This window comes from Anopheles coluzzii, chromosome 2 (assembly GCF_943734685.1).
Source record: "Anopheles coluzzii chromosome 2, AcolN3, whole genome shotgun sequence".
In the NCBI taxonomy this organism is placed as follows: Eukaryota; Metazoa; Arthropoda; class Insecta; order Diptera; family Culicidae; genus Anopheles; species Anopheles coluzzii.
This window is the reverse complement of record NC_064670.1, coordinates 26,066,308-26,086,207: the sequence shown is the minus strand read 5'-3', so window position 1 is coordinate 26,086,207 and position 19,900 is coordinate 26,066,308. Positions and strand designations below refer to the sequence as shown.

Sequence of the window (19,900 nt, the reverse complement as noted above, 5' to 3'; positions counted from 1 at the left end):
CTTCCCAGTGACAGTTGGTAGGAAAATATAGCGCGCTCCAGTGCATCCACGGTTAGAAAAAGATATCAAGATATCAGAATCTCTCGGAAGCTCCGAGCGGGACCAATTACTCACGGCGGAACGATGATGAGCCGGCGCTTTCGCGTGGAAAAGTACTCCGGTGCGGTAAGTTGTAAGACGCCACCGCAAGCATTGTGTGAGTGTTTTTCCCGCGCACTCACTCACTTACTCACTGTCTCTCTCTCTCTCTCTCTGTGTCGTGGGCGCACTCCCGTTGCGGAAGAGCACCCCATAACGCGGTGCATAGTTTTCCGGTTGGGCGACATTCGGAGGGATTCCCCTGAGTCATGAGCGGGTGCGTACGCGAAGGTCACACACTCGCGCGCGGCTTGTTGTTTTGTAATCGTGGAACGCTAACCGAGAAAAGGATGTCGACGGCATTCTTGGCTCAACAAGAAAACTAGTTTTGTGCGAGACACTTACTACGGTGGATGTCGGTGGATCCACTTTCGAGATGAGATTCCCAATCCACAGGCCAATCGATCAGTACGCGCCAGCCGGGCACACGATAATGAGTTCACGCGACGCGGAAAAACAGTCGCTTCCGAAGGTAGCCAAGATGAGGAACAAAGGCAAATGGGTTGCTGACATTGGGTGGTAGGGGGTCGCACGCGTATGTGTGTGTGTGTGTGTGTGTGCACGCATTCGCGTGCGTCAATTAGCTAACGAGCTAGCGACGACGAACTCTAACTGTCCACGTTTGGACGACGAGAACTGTCCACCATCGCAAGAACACCGACTAACCCACATACACGCACAGACGATGCACACATACACAGGATGGGGAGGATGGGGGGGGGGTCTCCGATGGCAATGGAGTGCAGCTAGAATTCAAGTGCGGTTAATGCACCTCTCCCAACCGCACACAAATGCGCCACACAAAGTTCCCTATTTCTTGCATCCTCTCGCCAAGGAGTCGCACTATTGCAAGGAAGTGTGCGCGTGTGTGTGTGGGTGTGGGTGGTTCGGTTGTTAGGTGGTCTGGGTAAGGAAAGGAAGATATCACGGTTCCGATATCCGGGTGTCCGTACCGTACAGCCACGGTGTGACCTCGACCCCAGACTAATTGCAGTGTGAGTGTGAGTGTTTGTGCTCCTGTCATACGGCAGCGGTAACCATTATTAATTTCGTCTAATCGCTGTCCAAGCGGCGGCTCCAAGGCAAGGGATCCGATAGTGCACCTTGTCGTGCGTGCGTGTGTGTGTGAATAATAACGGCATGTGCACGGCACTTCCACGCAGTCGAGGGCAAACAGTGTGATCGACATTTTGCCTCAGAAGCTTCCACAACATCCTTGCCTGCATCCAAGGAGGTGTGTTAGAGAGAGAGAGAGAGACAGAGGGAGAGTGAGAGAGAGGGAGAGCGCGCTAAAAGATCGTTCGGCAGACAGGTTGACACTGGGACGAGCGTGTGATGTGAGGGTGTTCATTGACGTTTTCTTGCGATTTTACTAGCTGGACCTCACCGATGGAGCGTCACAGCCTCCAGCAGCTCCAGTGATGTTTATTGACTCACGCGCATACTGCAAGACGCCTCCCCCCCCCCCCCCCCCCTGCACACCACAAACGGACCGATGCATCTCACGAACGCGGTGGTGCGTACGTACAGATTGCACCGCCTGTGCTACCGCGTAGTAGTGGGTACACGCACTGCACTCACGAGTGCATATTCACTCGCTCGGACCACTAGCACTGGACCGACTGGGAAGGGAAAGAGGGGGGAGGGAGGGGGGGGAGCTGCAACAGTATCAACTGGTTTTGCAATGGTTCAACTCTTCTACTACGACAACAACCACTGCCACCGCGCCCCGCCATCCCTTCCCATTTAATAAACCACTGTCCTTTTTCATCTTAAAACGCTGAAGCCACCGTCTCGTTCGCACACACACACACACACCACGCGGGGTTCGAGTTCCAGCAGGTTCCAATCCGGACGGATCCATCCAGCGTGTGTGTGTGTGTGTCTGTGCGCGCAAGGCACGGCACGGCAGCTACGGACAGCTATGGGCCGGTGTGTGTTTGTATGTGACCCGGGGAAGGTGAAGAGGGAGGGTTACTTAACGCACACGGGCGGGTGCAAGTGCACTACAAAGAAGCCCGCGCCTGAGCACTCGCCACAGTCTACTACCGCGCGCTCATCACGACGGACGCAGAACGATCGCGAGCGAACGTACACGAACGCGTGCAACTAAACAGAAGCGGAAAAAGAGAAGAAACAAGAACGCTTCGAACTCGTCCGAAAGGAGTTGAAGTCCTTCCCGTTTTCAACTTCGTGCAGCGTGCTTCGTGTCAATGCTGGTGAATTGTGTGCGGTGCGATGCGATAACGATTCCTGGTGCCCCTGGCGCACGCGTCCATAGTTTATATGGCTGATTTGTCCTTTTTCGAGCAAGGATAAAGCAAGGTTTTGTGATTGCCGAGTTCGCGTTCTGGAGTGATTTTGCTGCACAAGAGAGTGAAAGATAGACAGTGTGAGAAGTGGAGTGACACCGAGCTCTGGCGGGGGTTCGATTTTCTGTGCTGTGGGATTTATCAACTTTGTGGGTGGGTTCTTGTGAAAGGTGCAAACGGTGAAGGAGTTGCGAGTGGACGCTTCCATTTTTCGCTTCCAAAAACGGCGTAGTAGGCTTAGTGAGTGAGGAGCGAAGGTTCCGCATCCTTGGCGTTTGGCTGTCAGTAGTGCTGTGTGACAAGTGAGCAAGCATAAAACACATACAAAAAGAAGGAGAAGAAAACACCACCACACCATGCGTGACTTTGCGAGTCTGTTCGGCAGTCAGTATCAAACAATATTCGGCGGCAGTCCGAGCTGCGCTGGTGGCAGTTTGGGCGGTAGCAGCAGCGGCAGCAGCAGCAGTGGAGACTGTTGCTCCTCGTCGGGCGGTGGCGGCAGCTCCGGGACGTCACAGCGCCGCCGGTCGGTGAGCCTGGGCCCGTTCCGGCGCCGGATTCGGAGTGAATTTTCCCTGCTCGACTATTTCTTCCACCAACCGAAGCATGGCCGACACACGCGCTACCCCAACCGTAAGTATGCCGCAGCAGCAGCAGGGGGGAGAGTGGTTTTGCATTTGTTTAGTAAATTCGAGGACGACAGTGTGTTTGGCGGAAGGAAAATTGTGTCTCGGCTTGTGCGGAGATTCGGAACCCCGGGCCAACGGACCATAGTCGGAGGCCTGCGCGTTTGCGTTCGTTCTGGCTGCAGCAATCCCTCCCCGTTCGATGGATGGATTGCACTCAAACCGGTGCGGCCCCGGTGCCGAAGAAATACCACATTCTCGTGCCCGAGACGCAGAAGTCGAGCCGCGCACACACACGCAGAGACACGCCGCGCCGATCGTCGTGAGTGCAGGGTGGGGGGGGGGGGCTTGACACTCGGTGCGCGAGGCGCAATGCAAACGGAAAAACAGGCAGCCTCCGAGTGCTCGGGTGATCTTTACGGGAGGAAGAGGGCAGAGAGTGTGCTGTGAACGAAGGCACGAAGGGACGGGGAAAGGCAAGACTTGGTGTGCGGGATGTTGCAATCATGCGCTCGCATCGAAGGGCAACAAGTGTAAACCCATCGCCACCCGATCACCCGATCCGATCGGTGTCCAAATTTTTGCGCCTACCTACCGATCGCGGGGACCCGGTTTTCTTCTTCTTCTTCTTCTTCTTGTGAGAAGGCTAGAAGACTTTGCACGCATAGTATGCTGCAGCGTGCAGCAGCAGCAGCACCATGCAGCAGTGGCAGCACTTTGTGCAAAGGAAAAGGAAAACCTGTACCGAGCCACACACAAGAGTGTTGGCGCAACAAGCTCCGACATCTTGATATGCGCGCACTACACATTGGCTGGGTGTTTTCGCGGCCCAGTGCCTTGTGTGTGACAGAACCTTCCCAAATGTCAAACGCCCGATGTTGTTTGTTTGGAAAATTCCACTCGATCACCGCATTGTTGCCTGGCCCGGGGTACGTCTATTTCCGCGTACGCCACACGCATACGACAACCAAGACATTCCCCGCAGGCGCACATTCTTTGCGCGTGTTTAACCTTAACCGCATGGTGTACCTTGTTTGGCGTATTGTGTCATAGGGCACCATCTCTCTCTCTCTCTCACTCTCTCTCTCTCTTTCTCTTTCTCTCTCTATTTACCTCTCTCTCTCTCTCTTTGTACCCCTCTCTATCCCTGTATCTGTGCTGTCCCGCCGAGACACCCCGAGATAGCGCCCGATATCGCCTAATTGCCGGGGACAGTAACGACCATTCCATTCGGCGGGGTTGTAAGAATATTGAATTATATGCATGATCCGACCCGTCCACCAGATCGGACGATCATTATTTTCCACCACCACCATCGCTACCGTTCACGGTGGTGTTTTGTGCATCTTGCAGTTACGGAGATAAGTCTTGCTAGAGCTCGTGTCACGTTGCGAAGAATAGCTAATTTCTAGTGTTCCGTGTGTACACAGCTCTGCACATTCACTGTCGAACAAAGCACGCCATTCAACCGGCACAGGATGCACGCCGGACTGATCGCTTCAACTTGGGTTGAAGGGTGTGTTAGTGTGCCTTATGTTCTGCTGTGCCTCAGTGTCTCAGTCCCCGGGGATGCCGAGGTGAGCGACTGGTGGCTGAATGGCCAACCGAACCGTTCGAACAGGCCAAACCAGTATTTGATGGACAGCGCGGGCTACACCATCAATCGAAACGCGCCCGTGTTTGCTGCACGCGCTCCGGGATGATCGTTCTTGGTGGAAAGGGGGGCGGGGGTGTGGGCGTAATTTGTGGTTGATTGATTTTAGGAAGCGATTTCGGATTACAGGTGCTTATGCTCACGTTTCAGACAAGCCGCCATTGGGTATGGGATTAATGGGACATTAGCAGTAGCTGAGTAGCTTGGTCCTAGGAGCTTTCGCTAGCGATTGGAATCATTTGGTGGGTTGCCTTTTGATCGTATGTTGTATAACGTCCATTTGTTGGTATTAGCGGCAGGAGTGGCATTAGTAAACAGGGTAGAATTACATTTCATCATGCCTTGCCTACCGTGTGCAGTTAGTAGAAAGGTACCCACTCTCTCAGTAGCAGCCTGCTTTAGGGCGCAAAAACGAACACTGTGCAGAATATGTGCGCGGAAGCAGTTCGACGTTTAGCAGGTGCACAATCAAACCGGTCCCGTGGTGTAGTTGGCACGGGGATCACCTAATAATAGGGACCCATTCCAGGGTTCGGTCCTCGAAAAATGAGATGTGATTTTGTGATTGGGGTTTTGTAAGGAGATTAGTAAAGGGAAGGGTATATAGAGCCATATATCATCTAAAAAATTCTTATCCAATAAGTGGGAACCCTTGAGCAAAAATGAGAAAATCGGTTCTACACACTACACTAAGCTGTTGTTGGTTGTGTCAGGCGCGTTTGTTTTGACGGCTGTGCTGCTAAACTGTTGCGCCATCTATTTGTCAGAAAAACAACTACTTCAACTTTCAAAAAACAACCTTTACGTCACTTTTAACAGCGTCAAGCCGATAATATCTCAGCTGCTTACAAAACTGCGATAAAAACATACATTTTATAAATTCCATCGGATAGATTCTAACACCCCCTGTTGGCTGATACGCAAACAAACCCCTCCAACGTCTCCCAGCTCCCCAGCTAGGACAACGGATAACGGATCGGACCCCCCCTCCTACCCCTTCTCCCAGGGCTAATGATTTTAACCCTTAAATGGTTCCTTGAAGAATGAACGGTCGTCGGGTAAAGGGCACGTAATGGGGCAGCTGCGACGAGACCATTACCATATCCTGTTACCTCTACCGTTTTGACCCTCTGCTGCACCCTGCTGACCGATTGCTGAAAGGGAGATCCAAACACGCACACACACATACTTCCCTTACCTCCCGCGCCCTTTTCCGCCCTTTTTGCATACGCCCGTAACGCTTCGTTTGCGTGTCATGTGGGACACAAATGTGTACCGATAATTATCAGCCACACACAGACCCACTTCATTGCCGCTGTTCTACGCACCCTGCCTCGCACCGCTGGACGCGTACGCCGATGGCCAATGTCGTCGGAAAGCGACAGCGACGACGCAGCAGATTTCTACCGACTACCGGCCGTCGTGCGATACGTTGTTTAGCAGCAGCAGCACCGTCGGGAAAGTTCTCCACTTTAATTGACTGTTCGAGGGTGTAGGTCGACAGCCTGCGCAGTTCTCAAACGTGCAAGGTTGGCCTTTCCGGGAGCGCGTATGAGGAAGGGATGCGCGAGATTTGAATGAACGAAGGGATTTGATAAACGGCGCACGCTGTTTATGCAATTCCGAGCCGGTGTTACGTAACGGTGGGGAAAGGGGGGGGAGGGGGAGCGGATCGCCCCATCACGCCGGGGTCGGGAGTCGGGATGAGCTTGCAACATGTCGCTCGTTTGATGCTGGATCCAGAATTAACTTCAGATGAGTGCGAGCGGAGTCGGGAAACAGTTGGGTTCTGACGGTTTGCTATGACGTCGGTATTTGTCCGTCGGTCGCTGCAAGTGAATGCAAATGTTAATTGCTTATTTGCCGTTTAGGTTGATAATGTTGCCCGTTTAACCAGGCTCGCATCTGTAGCCCCAGCACCGGACACTGATGATCGATTCGCCTTCAGGATCTAGCCGAGCGTGCGCTAATGAGTTCAGGTGCGCCGCATGCGTATGACGCACCAACGGCCAGAGGAATTTAACGCCAATTGGGTGGCAAGATCAGGGCAGCAAGAACATACACATACACCGGAATGTTGACACACAGCAAGATCTGGACGATTCGATCGTCCTGGCCGGTTATCTTCACCGATCACCATCGCCAGGGTCAAGGAGTACCTGTTTCTTTCGGTGTGCGCTGTTTTGTGTTCGTTTTGCATTTTTACCGCAACCCGCCACCGGCCTTCATCGGACTGGCTGGCCATCGTTTTCTTTTTATTGTTACTACTTTTCATGGCCAATAATTGTCGCTCCCTGAGCGGCCCGCTCTCTCACCGGCCTGCCTGTCAACTCGGTACTCGGTGCGATCGCGATCGTCCTGAGCTGATTGTCACACGAGGCACTCGAGGACAATTAATTACGCGTGCTGAACTTCAATCTTTTGCCCGCTTTGTCGTTTGGATGGTGGACCTTTTTTTACTAGTCATTTGGTGTGTGACATTTCAGTGTCATTTGTGAAGAAGTGCCTTGATGGATGGGTCTGTAGATAACAAACAAAAGAAAGAAAAGCTCACTGATAAGTGATCTGCACCGGTACACTCCTTCAACGGTGCGTTTTTCAACACGAAGCCACACACTCTTGCACGTCCTTCTAGCGATTTCCCATTAAGGCAGGTTTGTGCCAAGACTCTCGTCCTTCGAGGCCATCTCCCCGTGGCAAGAGTGTATGGGTGTGTGTGTGTGTTTCAATTTCGCTTGCGCGTCTGCTCGCGGAAGGTGAACACCGATACGCCTTTACGCAAATGCAACAAAAAAAAAACACAAAAACACAATAAAAAAAGGCCCGATAAGGTTACACACGATTAACGGAAGAATTACTAACGGTCGGTATCGGGAGGAGAGCAAAAAATGGCCCCAGCCCCCCCCCGAAACAATACACAAACCGGCTGGAAAGTGCACTCGCAATTATGATTTCCACATGACTGGCTAGCGATAGTGGATCGAAGACCACCGCACCTCTAAGCGGTCGGACGCACACTTCACCTGCTGCACCCGATGCACCTACCAAGCACACACACGCAGAGTGCAACCTTGCAACATTCGCAAGTGTCTCTTGTGGGTAGCGCTCTCCGTTCAGTGTGTGTGTGTGTGTGTTGTCCAGTCAATGGAGCGCGGCAAAATACGACCGCCGCAAGAACGGCTCTTCTTGATGGGGGGGGGGGGGGGGGAGATCGGGGGAAAGGGAAGAAGGGGTGGCCCCTTGGAATGTGTGCTCGTACATGAAGCATCTAGTCGATAAGCATAGATTTTCCGAATCGGTCAAATGGCTACACTGGTGGGGAGGAGATAGTAAGTCCCAAGGTCGAACGAAGCTCGCTTCGGCATGCATTAGATTGGAGTTTCTTGTTTTTCTCCATGCCCTGCTAGCGTGTATGCAAGATAGTGAGTGTATGTATCAGGTCGGTTCGATGTATGTTTTATTTAATTTAACAAAAAGAGAGGGATTAATTGCACTGGTGTGTGAGCCAACGCTTTAGGGCATTGAGGGTACAGGCCGGTTAGGGAGGGTTTGTTGTTTTTTTTTTTTTCGTAAACTGGTATTAAAAAGCCCTAAGAACTGCAATTAAATATCATGAGCATCGCCCCATAAGCATATATGCTTGTACATGCCTTGGGAAAGGAACTCAATCAATGTTTATTGAAACTCTGTACTAGATACTAAGATTTTCTGAAACTGACTCTGCTGAAATAGATAGCGGATCTGGATCATCAACTGAATTGTATTATCGGTGCTCATCTGACAGCTTTTTGACGATTTTGACAATATATTTGACGATTTTGTACTGTTCCTGACATAATTCACATGCGATTAAAGTAGAAGATTACACTAACAGGTGAGATTTTCAGAAATAGGCTAACAATTACAGTTTGACTTGGGGTTTTGGAATGGATTGTTGACAGAATTCGAGCTGCCAAAGGTCATACTGCATAGGATCAACATAGTTGATATCGTAAAATATCCCAATTTTGGAGATAAGCTATCTCTTCTCCTCTCTATGTGCAAATTCTAGCTAGACCTAACGGATATTAATTAGGTTTGTTACTTCCTGGATAGAATGACTAAATGTCTACCCGAACGATCCATCTCAAGACTGAGATTGATACAGCTACAGTTTTTGCATCAGAATACAATTTAAGGATCAATATTGGTTCAGAATCAGATCCAGAAATGACATGAGTAGGGGTTCAGTTTCAGGAACGTTATAGGTTTGTGATCACTTCAAGGATCGATATGAGTGCAGAACCAATTCCAGCACCAATACGGGTTAAGCATCAGTTTTAGGACCAATAGGGATTCAGAATCAGTTCCAGAGCCGGTGTAGGTTTAGGGTCAGTCTCAGCATCGATATGGGTGCAGGATCAGTTTCAAGATCAATACAGATTCAGCGTCAATTCTATGTCCGGTATGAGTTGGAGTTCAGTTCCACGGAAAAATATGGGTTAAATATCAGATCCTGGACCGACTTGACTTCCAGCAGACGGTGAAATCGATACTTAGATCACTAAGAGCTCTCAAAGATCGCGTGTGCAAAAATCAATCTTCAGAAAATCTCCCATACAAAACTAGCAAACAAAAATAACATTATCTTGCAAGATGCGAACAAGAGCAAGAGGAAGCATATACCGCACGTCAAGAATGACGCATCCGGCAGAAGCAACCTCGCCAACCGTACGGCATACGGCTGTGGCGGTGTATGCAAATATAGTCCGCGGTTAGCTGTCGAACCAAAGCAAGATGGTGGCTTACTGTAAACAATCCGCCCGCTTCCGAACCAGTCCCGGGGCTCGCTGCGCGATGTTAAGGGCGCAATCGGTTGATTTGAATATCGAATAGACGGATGGATGGACACTGACAACACCACAACATGTCCCGTTGCCGTGGGGGGATGTCGTTCGAATGCAAATCGTCCCAAAGCCGTGTGTGTTTGTGTGTGGTCAGTGTGCGTGCGTGTGTGCATGATGGGCTCCCGATTATAAATCACACAACGCCTCGCGTGTAATTATTTTATGAATCTCCTCGACCATACCCAGGAGATGGTAATTTGCTGATGAATGCCTTCGGCCGAGTCGATCGGCTCACGTGTCGGCGGTGGCCGATCCTGTTTGCGTGTGCTGATTGATGTTGTGGCAGATTGATGGGGTGTGGCCGGCCAGAGTGCTGTTGTTGTTTCCATTGCTCCCAAAAGTCCCAAGGACATGACATTTAGCATTGCCACTCATTACCGTAGGGCTTTTCGACTTTTTTTTAGCGTCAAGTTTTGGGAGAGAATGGTTGCGATCCAACCTCCAACTGAAGAACGGATTGTTGCACGCAGTCGTTCAATTGCGAGCGAGAGTGTATGTGAATGAAAAAAAAAACTAGGCTACACACCACCATAATACCCCCTACCGTTGGGTATGAATGCCTTGAACATTTTGACGATGTTCTTCTTTTTTTTTGCTTCTGTACAAGCTCTTTTAAATATTTGAAACCATTTTTGAAGCGCTATCTTGGGGGGCCTGGCGTCGATTTCGATTGTTCGATAATAAAAAAATGCGGCCATTTTCATCGAATCCAAGTAACCTTCGCTGCGTCCGGACGGAACGTTTTGTTCTCTTTCGATAAAAAACATGCATTTTATGATTTCTTTCGTCCCGCGCCGTTGTAGTAGGCGCTGATTGATCGCAATCACGCGATCAAGTACGATTCACCCGTGGCCAGTGAAGCGTTACGACTGATTTACGCATTTATGTTTGATCGCTAGCAAATTGATGTCTTCTTTCGGCGGCTTGTGGATTCAATGATACGGTTGAGTACCCCTGTAATTAATCACCGGTTCCATCACACACCCCCTCACCATTCAAGAGGTGTGGCCGGTATGTCCGGCGCACATGTCATTAACACGTTTTTGGTCGCCGCGGGTGTTGTGCGGGTGACAGCGTGCAACCGATCGATGGGCATTTAATTGCCTCTCACATGGAGTGAACTGTGGAATCGTTTTCTCGCGCTTTCGTTTTGGCCCTTCGAACCGGATTTCTGTGCAAAACTTCTCGGGGCTGGATTAGTGGTGGGTGCAAAACGTGATGTCCGCTAATCGATCGTACAGTCTGCTTAAGGATATGTATGGGATTTGTACGATGTTCCTGCTCGGTGGAGGATCATGTGGGCCCACCGATCAAGATCCAGTCTGGGCAAAGCTTCTCACGCAAAGCTCAATTCCAGAACGCTAATCTCACAGCACTGTCACCCCGGCAGAGTAAGTAGTAAGTAGGATTGAACTTTAGCCCTTCCATGCTGCAAACTACCTTACCTGATCTGTCTTTCTGCACAGCCACAATTACGGCGCTCATTGATGCGCACGAGTGCTAGAATGATTGCAACGGTCCTTTCCCTTTCCACGCCTTCTCACGCCCGGGGGGAGGGGGAGGTAATCGAGCTCGGGCGGAACAGGTTCAACTGCAACTTGGCCGGTCAGTGAGCGGTGCAGTGGTGTGGTAAATTAGCCAACTAGCTAATCCAACAGTGGTACACAGTAAATCGTGCTGTCGATTAGTAGTAGCAGATAAATCATACACACGCTGTTCGGTGCGGGAAAAAGGATGATAGGTTGGTTAGCTAATCTACCGGAAGTTCACGTGTTGGTGGCATTGTTTCTGGTGGTCGTTCCTGGGCACGTTTTAGCAACACCTGCTGCAGATTGATTTATAATTGTTGGATTCACGGAAGGATGATTAAAGGATGCTACGCGCATAACGCGGTGATTAATGATTGGTTCTAGGGAAATGTTTTTTTTTTTTATGAGGGGAAAAAAGTTGATTTAATCACGATTCTTTGGCGAATGGCGTTCAATGCAGAGCTGTTTGTTTTTTGCTATTAAGGTAAGGTCCCACACATTAAAGAGAATTTAAACAGTTCTAATGACAGTGACCTTTAGCATCACGTTTAAGGAAGTACGCCTCAAATCAATTTTCTCGTCTTTTTTCCATTGCCATTTCTTAGAGTTGACTAACACCCACTAACACTATCATTAAAATGCGTTTTATTTGTATGACTAAGGGTTTGAAAGTATTCCACCCCAATGGACATAATTATTTGAATTTGATGATTCATAAAAATAATATACACAAGATGTGTAAGCAACACGGTAATTCGCTATGAATCAGTTCAAAATAGTTTTACAGGGTGTTCGAGGAGTTCTCATAGTTGTGGGACACTTTAGTAACTCTTTCTTACGGGACGATGAACTTTATGCCATGTGAATTGGACTCTATAGCACCGTTGTTGGACAAATCCAATAAAATTTTCCAAGGAGCCTGTCCAATAGGGATGCCACACTGTCCAATTCCCATCATAAAAGTTTTACTTCCAACAAGATAAAGTCAAATAAGTGTCCTACAACTATGAGAACCCCTAGCAAACCCTGTATAGAAGACGTACCGATAAGTTTGTAGTATTTCGAATCGAAGTTGAACGCTTTTTGTAGTAATGGAACAACATATGCTCCAAAGTTTGTTGCACAACTTCTTCCGATGTTTTAGGTACATTTCGGCACTCGGCTCATTGGCCGCTATTTACGCATTGGTCTAGTTTTCGGATTAACCGTCATTGGAGAAGTGCTGGTCGCGCGGGTCAGACCATGCTCCATCGACCAGAACAAACAATAATTTCAAGGACCAATGTCTAGACCAGGGGTCTCTAAACTACGGCCCATCTGATCGTGCGATTAGAGTCAATAATGCGATAACTTTCTAAAGGTATTTTTGATGTATAAATTTTGGATTTTTAAAGCATAATCGAATGCTGTACAAAGTTAAAAATATTCAGCTATTATTTTCCCCTATAAAAAACGAACGTTACTTTTAGTTAAGGAACGTTTGAATCTCAAGTAGGACGCCTGGAAGTTTGGTCGCCTGGTCAAAGACCTTACAGCGAGTGAGATAGAACATCCCATAATGGTTATTTTTAGTACTGTTTAAGCTCTCTTAGTACTGTAGTTGCTCTCAACTACCCTCTCTAAATAATAAGTAGTAAACAGATGGGAACATCTGACACTAAATTGCTGCGATTTTAATATAAAAGTTAGTAGTGAATTTCTATACAATTCTTCAATGCGAAATAACTGAATAAGACCTGTTCAAAATTTAAGATCCTTCCCACTTAATTTAATGTCCCTTCTTTTTCTCTTTTCTCCTTCTCACAGGAACGTTTATGCTTATGGCCGCCGGCTTCATGCTCATCATCTGCGGTGCGCTCATTCACATCCTTGATCCTTATTTGCTAATATTTAAATGGGTAAGTAGTAAGTAGTAGTAGTAGTAAATGCAGAGCAACTTTGCTGTAACACCACAACAAGAGCGACATTTGCGTGTGGTTTACCATTTACCATGATGCGTGCTTTAAGAATACTAATGCGTTCGATTAAGTTTCGTTCCCCCGCGCTTTGCTATGAACGAGCCTCTCAACTTCATTGACATTCAACGCCTGCCCTGATATTACCAATGCATTACACAAAGCAAATGCAATCAATTCTGGTTTGCGTACTATTGGGGGGTCTTGCGGGAATTTTACGCAACATTAATACGCACCCGATGAAAGTTCCCTCACAAGATGGATGGGAATGAAGGGAAAAAGAAAAAAAAAGAAAGGAAAAAAACGACGACGACGACGGCAAATCAACCAAATTCCTAGTCGGTGGTTTTCTTTTAAAAATGCATCGCGCTTGTGGTACGCCGACATTTTTTCTTTTATTTTTTATTTTAATTTTTTTGCGCAAAAACTCGTCCAACCGCTCTTTGTGTTGCGTACTTTCGGACTAGACCTTGAAAAATAAATGCAATAAAAAATGCACACCACCAACGCGCGCGCAGTACTCAACGCCTCTCCTGGTGAACGAACTTGACGCGACGAAAAAGCGCCCTGTTTGTGTATTGAGAGTGTAGTGTGTGTGTGTGCAGCATATGCACCCGGTTTGGACAGTGATTGGCATTCCGAAACACGAAACGCGCATCTCAACAACAGCAAACTAAAAACTTGTCCTCTCCGGGTCGGTCCCGGTTGTTCCCTACGCGCACAATCGTCAACGTCTTTCCCTTTGCGCCGTTATTTGCGGGACCACCATCGCCACCACGTAATTGCCAGGAGTAGGAAAAACAAAGGAGTGTTCCTGTGTAAACTGATCGTACCGGTTTTTTTTTCCTTCTTTTTCCCCTTTTTCCATTGCTGCTCTGGTTCGGTGCCCCCCCCCCCCCCCCGTTCCCTCTCGGCAGAAACTAATCTTCCAGGAAGGGTCGGAAATTTTCAACCTCTGGCGCACACCGCCCGTCGATCTGTACATCAAGATCTATCTCTTTAACGTGACCAACGCGGAAGACTTTATGGCGGGCCGGGCCGAAAAGATGCAGATCGAGGAAGTGGGCCCGTACGTCTACAGGTGAGCGTCTACATTCCCCAGGTGCTCCAAGGACAAACGCGTACGATCGCTCGCAAAAAGGGATCGATCGATTGTGTCGATGTTGCTTTACCCCTTTTATTGCGGCTTCCTGTTGTTTTTTTTTAATGCTTGTGTGTCTATTTATAAGGGAGCTGATGTCGCACGACAACATAACGTTCAACGACAATGGGACCGTTTCGACGAGACCGCACCATCCGCTGATCTTTCAGAAGGGCATGTCCGGCAACCTGCGGGAGGATGACGTCTTTATGATGCCCAACATTGCGCTGCTGGTAAGTTTGAGAAGTAATGCGATCGACGCTAAGCTGTATCTAACTTCGGGAGGTGGCCAAGGGACATCTAACATACCTTTTTCCGTGTCTCTTCATCATTAAACCGGTTAACACAATGATGGCAGGTTAAGGCTTAAGTCGTCCTTTTCTTACTAATTACAAACGCAAACTTGCAAACTGTAGTAAAGAGTCTGTAATCTTCTTTCCCGAGGATTCACACTTCTCAATACGCACACACTTATTAACCAAAAACCCTTCCCTCGAGTGGAAACGGCTTGTATGTTGTGGTGGTGGTGACGGTGGTGTAATGCCTGGTAAGTATCTCTTTCTCTTCCTTTGTAGTAACTTAATTTAGTTTAATTCTAAAAATTGCTTCATTCTTCTCGCCCCCCTCCCCCCTTCCTTTTTCTAGAGCATAGCGCACGTGGCCGCCAAACAGCCGTACTTTATCCGCTGGCCAATCAATCTGCTCATACGGCAAACGAAGGTGCAGCCGCTCGAGCGACAGACGGCGCGCGAGTTTATGTACGGCTATCCGACCACGCTGACCACGCTCGGCTACACCTTCCTGCCGAACTGGATATCGTTCGACAAGGTGGGCCTGATCGATCGGGTAAGAATCGGGGCGCACGAACGCGGAGGTCTTCCGTTTAGCAGAGCACTACTAGCTTCTTCCTTCACTTCTCCGCAGATGTACGACTTTGATGATGATTTCGAAACGTTCTACACGGGGGAGACGACCGCGAGCGTTTCGGGCCTGTACGATACCTACCTCGGGTCGCCGGACCTAGCCCAGTGGAATGGTAGCCATTGCAGCAACATCCGCAACGCGTCCGACGGTACCAAGTTTAAGAGCTTCATCGAGCCGGACGATCAGCTGCTGTTCTTCCGGAAGAGCATGTGCCGTGCGCAGATACTGGTGAGTAGTGAGTTGCTTGAAACAGCAAGAACAAGAACATTAAAGGGAATAAATAATGTGACATTCTCTTCATTTTTTTTAGATCCAAAACGGTACCGACTACGAGGTGGACGGGCTGAAGGCAACCAAGTTTGTGTTTGAGGAAAATGCGCTCGATAATGGCGAGTACGATCCGCGCAACAAGTGCTACTGTCGCAAGGGTAAGGATTTGCCGTTTTTCTCTACTTTTGTGTTACAAAAAGATATTTTTTTTTAATGTAAAACCCTCTTCCCAACACACACACATACCAGGTAACTGTTTGCCGCGTGGTTTGATCGACGTTACCAGCTGCTACTACGGCTTCCCGATCGCCCTCAGCTATCCGCACTTTCTCGACGCCGATCCGAAGGTGCGGTCACACGTGAACGGTTCCCGGCCGGATCCGACCGCCCACCGGAGCCATTTCATGATCAATCCGGTAAGCAACAACAAAACCAGCGGCGAACATTGTCGTTCAGAATGAAGCCCCTTTAACGCCACCAACCATTTGTTATGACTGTTTCCGATCGCACTCGATGGCACGCAGATATCGGGACTTCCGCTGGAGCTGTCGGTCAAGTTCCAGATCAACATGGTACTGGACGATCTGAGCAGTATGGCGCACTGCGAGAAGTTCTCCAAGCTCGTCGTACCGGCACTCTGGTTCGAAATTGTAAGTGTACCGTTGTACTACCGGTTGTTGTGTTTCCTCCTCCCAGGGGCATGTTCATCTCAACGCGCATGAGCTTTTCGCCATCGTCGCCTCCATCGCCGGTGCTCATAGTAACTATAAACACTATCGCAATGTTTCCATTATCCTAACCAAACCGCATGGCCGCATGTGTGTGTGTCATTCATGTTTTCGTTCCATTGATGCCGGCTTGAGAACGGAGAAAATGCAAGTGTGTGTGTGTGAGTGTGTGTGAGTGTTTGTGCTTGTGTGTATGCGTGTACCAAAGAAGTACACACAGAAGACATCCCTCCGTCATCCGCTTTCTCATACACATTGAATCTCACAATTGCGCCTTCCCTTCAGGCGAAGACTTCATTTCGATCTTGTGCTGCATACAAAACCACCCGCCGCTCAATGTCGCGTAACTGGAAATAGGGGTGTAAAAACCCCCCTCTAGCCCCATTGTGACCGTTATTAACGTTTCTTTCTTTGCTGCATCTCTCCCTTTTTTCGAACTTTTGCTTTTTCCTTTTTCATGCGCCTCCACCAGATGATGCCAGGGCTGCCGCCAACGCTGCTGTCGCGCTTCCTCTTCTACCTAAAGATACTGCCGTTCGGCGACCAGGTGGTAAAGCACAGCCTGCTCGCATTCGGCGGCATCCTGCTGCTCGTTGCCATCACGAAGGTGTCGCTGACGCTCTCGTCCGCCTACTCGTCCGCGTACCGCATCTCGAACGAGCTGCGGGAAAGCCTCTGGTAGCCTAGGGGAAAGGACAGACAGGCACACACCCAACAACAACAACAACAACAACACCAGGCCAAAACTGAATTGCTTTCATCTCAAGAGCGGGGTGACAAGCATGCAAGACTAGTTTTGTAGGAGATTTCAGCTTAATTGTTTTAAGTTTTGTAACTAGGCTAAGGCTAGCTGTTAATAAACTGGCTATAGAGCACAAGTAGAACCACTCGGTCTAGACTCCGTCTAGCGGCTCCAATTGCTACCGCTAGCGTACAACAGATGGCGCTAGTCGTTTGCGTTCGGATACGGGCAGTTCAAGGTCATGGGTACGTCCGTGCACGATAAGTTTCTTTAAAATCGTTTCTGTTTTATTCATATACAAACACGAAAGCTTCTCTCTTTAACTAAATGATTGGGCGTTGGGGGTGGGAGGGGGGGAGGGGTTGTTGGGAGAAAAGGACAAGAGAGTGGGGGAAGAGAAGGGGGGTTCATAAAACTTACTAAAAAGGTAAACAATGTTTCTCGCAATGCAATCTCTTTCAAGTTTGAATCATCCACACGCAGATTCAGACGTTCGATGCGTTTTAAGGGATTAAGGGGTGAACATGGCGACGAACTATATATATACTGCCGGCTTGTGCTGTTGTGCTGCCGGTTCGCTGTTCACGCCAATGATGCTGATGCTGATAATGATAACTTAGCTGCTCCTAGTACCACCACACTAGTTCACTTCGCTTTTTTTTATTTCGCAGAAGCAACGTGGCGTCGTCAAAACACAATGTAACATTCCAAAATGAAACTAGAAAGGTTGGAGGAGGAGAGAAGAGCCAATTAGAATGTCGATTTACTGCCCAATTGCTTAAACCTCGAATCCTTCCGCTTACCTACAAGTGTAAAGTTTCAGCGCCCTGCTTTGCATGCATTTATTTCCGGCCCTTATCGGGTGCATCCCGATCAAGATCGTCCTCCAGGTGCTTCTTGTAGCCCCTCGGTGGCTTGATCTGCGCGGGGAGAAGAAGAATGAAGTAAAAAGCTCATTAATCCGGCCCGGCGGTGTGCGCCTTCCAAACCAAGGCATCTCCCTCGCACGTACCGATACTTTAGTGAACGAACGATCGATGCCGTGTCGATTTCTGGCCACGATGAAGTAGGCACCCTCGTCCGCGACCACTGCCTCCTTGATCGAGAATCGAATGTAGTCCGCGTGCACTTCCTTCACCGTTCGCGGCGAGTTGGTCAAATCCTTCGTGCCCTTCATCCATTGAACTGTTTGAACAGGGCGCCAAAGAAGAAGTGAAAACACGCGGGAGAGCGAAAGAAAGAGAGAGAGAGAAACAAAAAAGGGAATACGCTCATTAGGGGGCTTGCTTCCGCGTCGACCAGGTTCACTACCACCACTTACTCTTCGGTTTCGGGTCGCCGATGATTTTGAACGCCATCGACAGCGTGTCGCCCTGTCTGATCTTGATCTCGGGCTGCGGCCGGGACATGAAGATCGGTGGCTTCGCGCCCTTGATCGCGTTCGGGTTGATGATGTCCACGTTCGAGGAGGATTCCGCCTTGCCGAACGCGTTCGTCGCCCGGCACACGTACCGGCCGGACGCGTCCATCGTCGCCGCCGTAATGCAGAGCGCAAACAGGCCGGTGCCGTCGCTGTACGTGCGCACCTTCGGCGGCTTGCCGGTGACCGGGTAGCGGTCGCGGAACCACTGCACCTCACAGTTGCCCTGCACCTCCACCACCAGACAGATGTTGCCGCCGGACGGGATCGAGTAGTCGGCGAGGCCCTGGTAGAAGTGCGGCAGGTTCGGGTTCCGGTGGTACACGCTGTGCGTGCGCTCCATCAGCACCTTCTCCTTGCTGACGAACTGCACGTTGTGGCTGATCGCGTCGCTGCAGCCGCCGCTCTCCGCCTCGCACGTGTACGTGCCCGAGTCTTCCTCGCCCGGGCTGGTCACGATCAGCTTGCAGGTACCGTCGGCATGGTCGTACTGCTCGTACTTGTCGCCCGGGATGATGTACTCGCCGTCCTTGATCCAGGCAATGTTCGGCCGGGGCGTACCGCGCACCCGGCACTCCAGCACGATCTCGTTCGAGTGCAGCGAGTACGTTTCTGTTGCGTTTTGGTGGAAATATCGGGTGGAAATATATCGGGAAGGAAAATTGACATCACGCCCAAGAGGCAGGATTAGCATGGGTTTGGGGGGGTTGGGGGATGGTTCGATTGGCCTCCAGGTGACATTCTCGGCACCTTCAGTTCTCTTGCCCGCCGGTAGTCATGTAGAGCACAGGTACGATTTATCAAAACGGACACACGCAAACACACGGAACGACAGTTACCGATATACACATATACAGAAGAAGCGTACACACACAAACATGGAAACACATACATTCGATGGGAATTTGACACACACAGACACACAGGCAGCGGTTACGGACTAAATGGTGCTATCTAAACACAAACAAACACTCCAGCTTCTGCCCCCGCTTCTACTTCTGCGGGGAGTGCCTAAAACCGTCTCGTCAGCGTGTGGCGGTCCGGTCGGGTTTGCTTCGTCGACGACAGCCGTATGTGGTCCAGCACGAGAATGCAACAGTTCGTGACGTCCTCGCCACAGTCGTTCCGCACCACGCACTTGTACATGCCCGCCTCCTGGTGCGTGATGTCGTAGATCTCCAGTATGCTCATGCCCTGGTGGCGCGAGATGCGATACTTGGCCCCGCTGCTCAGCTTCGTGTAGTTGTGCACCCACTCGATCTCACAGTTGACGCCCCAGAACGAGCAGACCAGCAGCAAATTGGAGCCGCGCTTGACCAGCCGATCGCGCAACACCGTCTGCACGATCGGTTGGTACATCTCGAGCGAGCTGTGAAGCTGACTGTCGTGGCCACGGGACAACGTCGTTGCGAACGTGTCCATCCGGTAGTGGTACGGGTAGGTTTGGGATCGTTTACCACCGACGGTGGTGGTGGTGCGGTCCATCTCGGTGGACACTTGAAGCTGGGCGGTGCGTTGGGATTTAGATTCTTCGCGAGTCGTAGTTGCCGCCGATTCCGTTGTGCTGGTGGTTGC

At 49.8% G+C, this 19,900-nt stretch overlaps 2 protein-coding genes across 2 annotated transcripts in view; one reads left to right on the top strand and one right to left on the bottom strand.

Moving 5' to 3' along the window:
- Positions 1–2,140: 2,140 nt before the first annotated feature.
- LOC120948528 (scavenger receptor class B member 1) lies at positions 2,141–17,038 on the top strand. The gene is made up of 10 exons (XM_040364959.2): positions 2,141–3,083; positions 12,952–13,043; positions 14,018–14,181; positions 14,330–14,474; positions 14,887–15,087; positions 15,166–15,393; positions 15,476–15,593; positions 15,685–15,851; positions 15,960–16,085; positions 16,636–17,038. The coding sequence occupies exons 1-10, from the start codon at positions 2,807–2,809 to the stop codon at positions 16,843–16,845; spliced, it is 1,728 nt and encodes a 575-aa protein (XP_040220893.2). The 5' UTR covers positions 2,141–2,806; the 3' UTR covers positions 16,846–17,038.
- Positions 17,039–17,170: 132 nt separating this feature from the next.
- Positions 17,171–19,900, bottom strand: part of LOC120948527 (uncharacterized) — a 35,506-nt gene continuing 32,776 nt past the window's right edge. Inside the window, 6 exon segments of the mRNA XM_049607200.1 lie at positions 17,171–17,623; positions 17,709–17,825; positions 17,918–18,090; positions 18,227–18,937; positions 19,076–19,083; positions 19,296–19,899. Coding sequence (XP_049463157.1) covers positions 17,748–17,825; positions 17,918–18,090; positions 18,227–18,937; positions 19,076–19,083; positions 19,296–19,899 — 1,574 coding nt within the window. The 3' untranslated portion in view covers positions 17,171–17,623; positions 17,709–17,747.

Excerpts from the sequence above, each read along its gene's own strand:
- LOC120948528 (XM_040364959.2), top strand. The coding sequence starts at position 2,807 with ATGCGTGACTTTGCGAGTCTGTTCGGCAGTCAGTATCAAACAATATTC. Across the intron at positions 15,394-15,475 it reads TGTGCCGTGCGCAGATACTG|ATCCAAAACGGTACCGACTA; the intron begins GTGAGTAGTGAG and ends CATTTTTTTTAG. Across the intron at positions 15,852-15,959 it reads GCCATTTCATGATCAATCCG|ATATCGGGACTTCCGCTGGA; the intron begins GTAAGCAACAAC and ends GATGGCACGCAG.